This window comes from Nicotiana attenuata, unplaced genomic scaffold (genome assembly GCF_001879085.1).
Source record: "Nicotiana attenuata strain UT unplaced genomic scaffold, NIATTr2, whole genome shotgun sequence".
Lineage (NCBI taxonomy): Eukaryota > Viridiplantae > Streptophyta > Magnoliopsida > Solanales > Solanaceae > Nicotiana > Nicotiana attenuata.
In genome coordinates this window covers 292800-297857 of record NW_017671106.1, presented here as the reverse complement: position 1 = coordinate 297857, position 5058 = coordinate 292800, and the positions used below count along the sequence as shown (strand labels likewise).

At 34.0% G+C, this 5058-nt stretch overlaps 1 protein-coding gene across 1 annotated transcript; it reads left to right on the top strand.

Moving 5' to 3' along the window:
- The first annotated feature begins 2535 nt into the window (after positions 1-2535).
- LOC109205963 (peroxidase P7-like) lies at positions 2536-4710 on the top strand. The gene is made up of 4 exons (XM_019368730.1): positions 2536-2892; positions 3325-3516; positions 3611-3776; positions 4130-4710. Exons 1-4 carry the CDS (start codon positions 2686-2688, stop codon positions 4522-4524), a joined length of 960 nt encoding a protein of 319 aa, XP_019224275.1. The 5' UTR covers positions 2536-2685; the 3' UTR covers positions 4525-4710.
- The last annotated feature ends 348 nt before the right edge of the window (positions 4711-5058 follow it).

Sequence of the window (5058 nt, the reverse complement as noted above, 5' to 3'; positions counted from 1 at the left end):
AACTCAAAATAATTTTTTTTTATTTAATAAAAAAGTGTTTAGACAGAATTGTGAAAACAGTAGGTTTTTCACTAGTCAAAAACGGTACTGTTCATAATTCTGTATATTATCCAAAATTACAGAACTAATATCATTCAAAACAGTCAAGTTTTTATTAATATAACACTGTGATTATGGATAGAACGCAACTAAAACAGATTAATGGTATTAATTCACTGTTTATGCATATGTATATAAACCCATAATTACAGAACTAATAGCATTCAAAAACACAATCACGTTTTTATCAAAAAATTGCTATTCAGCAAAAAACGTAATTTAAACAGACTGTTATTTAAATATAACACCACTGTTTATACATGTGTATATTAATTCATAATTTCAGAATTACAGAATTAAGATACTAATAAATACAATAACGCTTTTAACATCGAATAATCATCCCAAACATGTATCAATAAATAACACGTTTTAATATTACTCTATGCATGCTGTATTACATTATCTAGTTTGATGTAAGACGGCATCTGATACCAATTGTTAGAACATGCGCAGCGGAAGCAAGCATTCAAGCCAGGCATCAAACACATGTAAACTAGACAACGCAATAATAACGAGATTAGAAGCACTAACCTCTTGAAGTAGTTGCACAAATCCTCCAAGCAGCAAGAATCCAGGGCTGCAATCTTCTGCTATTTGCCTAGTAAAACCTTGGACGATTTTGCTTTTGGGTGGGCAAGAACAATACAACTAAAAAGGTAAGTTATTGGGTGAAATTAGTCTTCCTTTAATAGAGTTATTTTGGCCGAAAATCCTCCTCCAAAAACGTGTAGGATTCTCCTTCTACAAGTAGAATCCTACTCCAACTCTATTAGATGACTTTTCTCCCAAGTCACTTTTTACCCAAGTCTTGTCCAGGTTTTTACTAGGTATAGCAGGGACCACAGAAATAATAAGAGGCTACCAATTATAGTATTAATTCGAAATTAGCATGAACTAATTCTTACTATAATTAATTGCAATTTATTCCACTAAAAAACTGCAATTGAACTCCTCAATATGAATTTCGAAAATTCAATAAAACTTATTTTAATTCCCCATGTTAAGATCTCAAATATCAGTTAATTAAATTAAATCACTGAAAATTTAATTTAATCAACTAATTAAATCCTTTACAATTCCGCTTAAAATATTTTATGTGACGGATAAAAAATCCACCGGCCGGGTTTTCACATGAAAACTTATAAGCTTACATAAAGGGGTATCATCAAACTCAAAACCGAGTCATGGATTCTATCAACTAATTATTATTCACAAATGTTATTCGTTATTGTCCAATCTATTAGGCATACACTAACTCTAAATAGAGTCGTACCTTTTGATAAATCAAAACAATAAACAAATTACATTGATCATAATAATTATATCAAGATTAGGAGTATAAGCTCATTTAATGAATTAGAGAAAATGTTTTATATATTCAGTACAAAAATATCTTTTCTCTACTTGGTCCGTTCAATATACACTGAGTATACTAGCACAAGAAGTTGGAGTAAAACTACTCCCATAATCAAGATAAATTATACTATAATCTTGTGCCATAATCATCAAGATATTTTGTCCAACAATATCTTTGATTGTGAACGTAGTTTATTAATTATGAGAACCAACAATTTAATCTTCTGTGCATGAGCTAAGACTCCATACACTAAATTGTCTACTACATAATTAAAAGGACACACGTGTAACAAATGATCTATTTAGAATAGTACTTTATTGAATTGAATAAATTAAATAAACAATTATTCCATAAAGAATAAAATATAATACTATGTCTAAACCGCATGGTTAATAGTATATCCCAACCCTAAAGAGTTATATTCTCCTTATCTAGATATCATACATGAGAGCCAAAATCTCGTTGCACTGTTTGTGGATATAATTTATATCAATGTAACAGAATTAACCTCATTACTGAATTTTCAAGCGCGCGCTATACGCTTTGCCTTGAGGAAAGGGGGAGGAGCAGTTACATATATATAATTATTATGGTCATTACTGGCCGTTGTTCCGCTTGAACACTCTTCTTTGTTCATTTTTTTTTCCTTTCTTTTTTTAATTAAAGAAAACTATTACTTCATCCCTAATTTAGATCAAGGACATTAGGACACTTTTAATTAAAAGTAGTGCTGTTTAACTTTGCAATATCATATCACAAGTCGATGAATCTTACTTTAATTTGCGTTTTGGTAATGTCTGGAAAGTCCACTTTGCAGTTTTATACCCTCATGTCCTCTTAGTCTTCAACAAACCATAAGATTATTGGTTTTCTTAATTGGGTCCCTTTCGTTTGACAAATATGATAACGAGTCCTAAAATGTTTCAAACAGGTGTACGCGGATCTTGTTTTATTAAATTCCCTATTTCTAAATAATCAAGAAATAAATGATGGAATTAACGTTTTATTGATCTTATTGGTTTTGTTTGCTTTAGCTCTGTCAAACGTAAAAAGACATGCAATAGAGTCTCCGTGTTAGGTAACCTGCCGAGAGCAATCACCTTGAGAAAGCATTCTCTAGTCTCTACAATGCCCCTATAAATACGTGATTTTCTCCTCTCACCATGTGTGCACCACACTTGTTCCCTTCAAATTAAAGTAATACATTTCTATGTAAAATTTCTTCAATGGCTTCTTTTAAGACTGCCATAGTTTTGTTTTTCCTAGTGAGCTTAATTGGAAGCTCCTCAGCTCAACTTACCACTGGGTTTTATTCAAAATCATGTCCTAAGCTCTATGAAACTGTGAAATCTGTAGTGCATTCTGCCATTCAGAAGGAAACCCGTATGGCTGCTTCCCTCCTTCGCCTATTCTTCCACGATTGTTTTGTCAATGTAAAACTACTCTCTTCATTTTTCGTATAAATAATAGTATAATTCTTTATATCGAGTATATATGCGCGCAGTCTAAACACGAGTGCGACTAATTTTTATTTGTCAATCTACTGTTGATGATGTATAGAGACTAGGCACGAAATGTTAATTATAGAGCATTGTATATGACCATTAAGGTTTAAGTATTTTCTGTTGCCAAGTGTCCTAGGATTGATCCTGATATCGTTTGCAAGTCTATGTTTGACTAATAATTCGTTGCTGAGTCTTTATTAGTAGTACAAGTTGTTTTTTCTGTCTCCGGGCATTTAGAAGGTCTTGGTATCAATTATATCGATACGTACCTAATTGTAAAACTTTGACTTAGGCATACTCGATCATAATTTGGTCACCTACTTTTTTGGGTTGTCTAAATTGCTTAATGTCTTATTTCAGGGATGCGATGGATCATTATTCCTGGATGATACATCAACCTTCACAGGAGAAAAGAGGGCACAACCAAATTTCAATTCCGCCAGAGGATTTGAAGTTATTGACGACATCAAATCTGCCGTTGAAAAAGTGTGCCCTGGTGTCGTCTCTTGTGCTGATATTCTGGCCGTTACTGCCCGAGACTCTGTTGTCCTTGTAAGTTCTTGACGTTATTATAACATTAATTTTTTCATGTAAAACTCCTTTTTAAGTTTTATTCTAACGCGAATTATTCTTGTGTATAATGTAGCTTGGAGGGCCTAATTGGGATGTAAAACTAGGAAGAAGAGATTCCAGAACAGCAAGCCAAGCTGCTGCAAACAGTAGCATTCCTCCTCCAACTTCTAACCTTAACCGTCTCATCTCTAGCTTCAGTGCTGTTGGCCTTTCCACCAAGTATATGGTTGCCTTATCTGGTTCGTTCTCTTCCCCCGCCACTCTTCGAAATATAACGGAAAAGGGTCATATTTGCCGGGTAGATGGGTTACTTTTTTGGGTATGGGTTAGCTAATAAGCCGGATAATGTTGGGCTGCACCTGTCATTTTAAAGGTGGATCCGAGTTGACCGTTTGAGGCAGGGGTATTCGAATTTAAAAGGGTAACGACAAGGGTAGATAATGTTGAAAAGTATAAATGAGCTAATATGATCCTTTTCCGTATCTAGAGTAACTCGGTACAATATATTGATTTGAAAATCCTCTATACTATGATTGATATAAACAAATTACGTAAATCCTTTCTAATATACAATTGTGGTTATGTTTGTCAGGAGCTCACACCATTGGACAAGCAAGGTGCACTAGTTTTAGGGCACGCATATACAACGAGACCAATAATTTGGATTCATCACTAGCAAAAACCAGGCAAAACAACTGCCCGAGAAACTCAGGCTCAGGGGACAACAACTTGGCACCTCTTGATCTTCAGACTCCTACATATTTCGACAACCATTATTTCATTAACCTTGTAAGCAAAAAGGGTCTGCTCCACTCAGATCAGCAGCTCTTCAACGGCGGATCGGCCGATTCAACTGTGAAATCATACAGCGATAACCCCAGCAGTTTCGCCGCTGATTTTGTGACTGCCATGATTAAGATGGGTGACATCCGTCCCCTTACTGGATCTAAAGGAGAGATCAGGAAGAATTGCAGGAGGATCAACTAATTTTGCTTCTTTAATTTGCTTATTTTCATCTGTTCATTTGGAATCTTCTATTTCTCGTCTTCTTTTTATTTTGGTTTCTCAAATTTTAGTTTTATTTCTTGATTTGTGGCTTAATGGCTGTCAGTCTGTTACCTCTTAAAGTGCCACTTTTTTTCTACACTTGCAATGTGCTATGTTTGTGTCGTATTTCAGTTCTATGAATAAAATACCTTTTTTGGAAAAAAAAACATCCAAGTATTCATTTACTATTGCCCTTGATTATTTTTGCTTTAAAATCAAAACCCCACTTTAAGGAAAAATTATTTTAGAAAAAAGGGGTATGATATGTTGATTGAGATTCTTTCCATCTTAATTAGATGCCTTAAGTTCAAGTCTAACGATCTAAGAAAATTTTAATAAGTGTTTTACTCTTTTAGTGAGCCGACCTAAAATGAATGTGCAATATATTTGCTGAGTCGGTCAATTCGAACACCGAATAATTAAACAAAAACTTTACGATAAAACATGAGGGGGCAAAATATGTAGCATCAACGC

Coding starts and splice junctions, on each gene's coding strand:
- LOC109205963 (XM_019368730.1), top strand. CDS start 2,686: ATGGCTTCTTTTAAGACTGCCATAGTTTTGTTTTTCCTAGTGAGCTTA. Junction 2,893..3,324: donor TCCACGATTGTTTTGTCAAT/GTAAAACTACTC, acceptor GTCTTATTTCAG/GGATGCGATGGATCATTATT. Junction 3,517..3,610: donor CCCGAGACTCTGTTGTCCTT/GTAAGTTCTTGA, acceptor TGTATAATGTAG/CTTGGAGGGCCTAATTGGGA.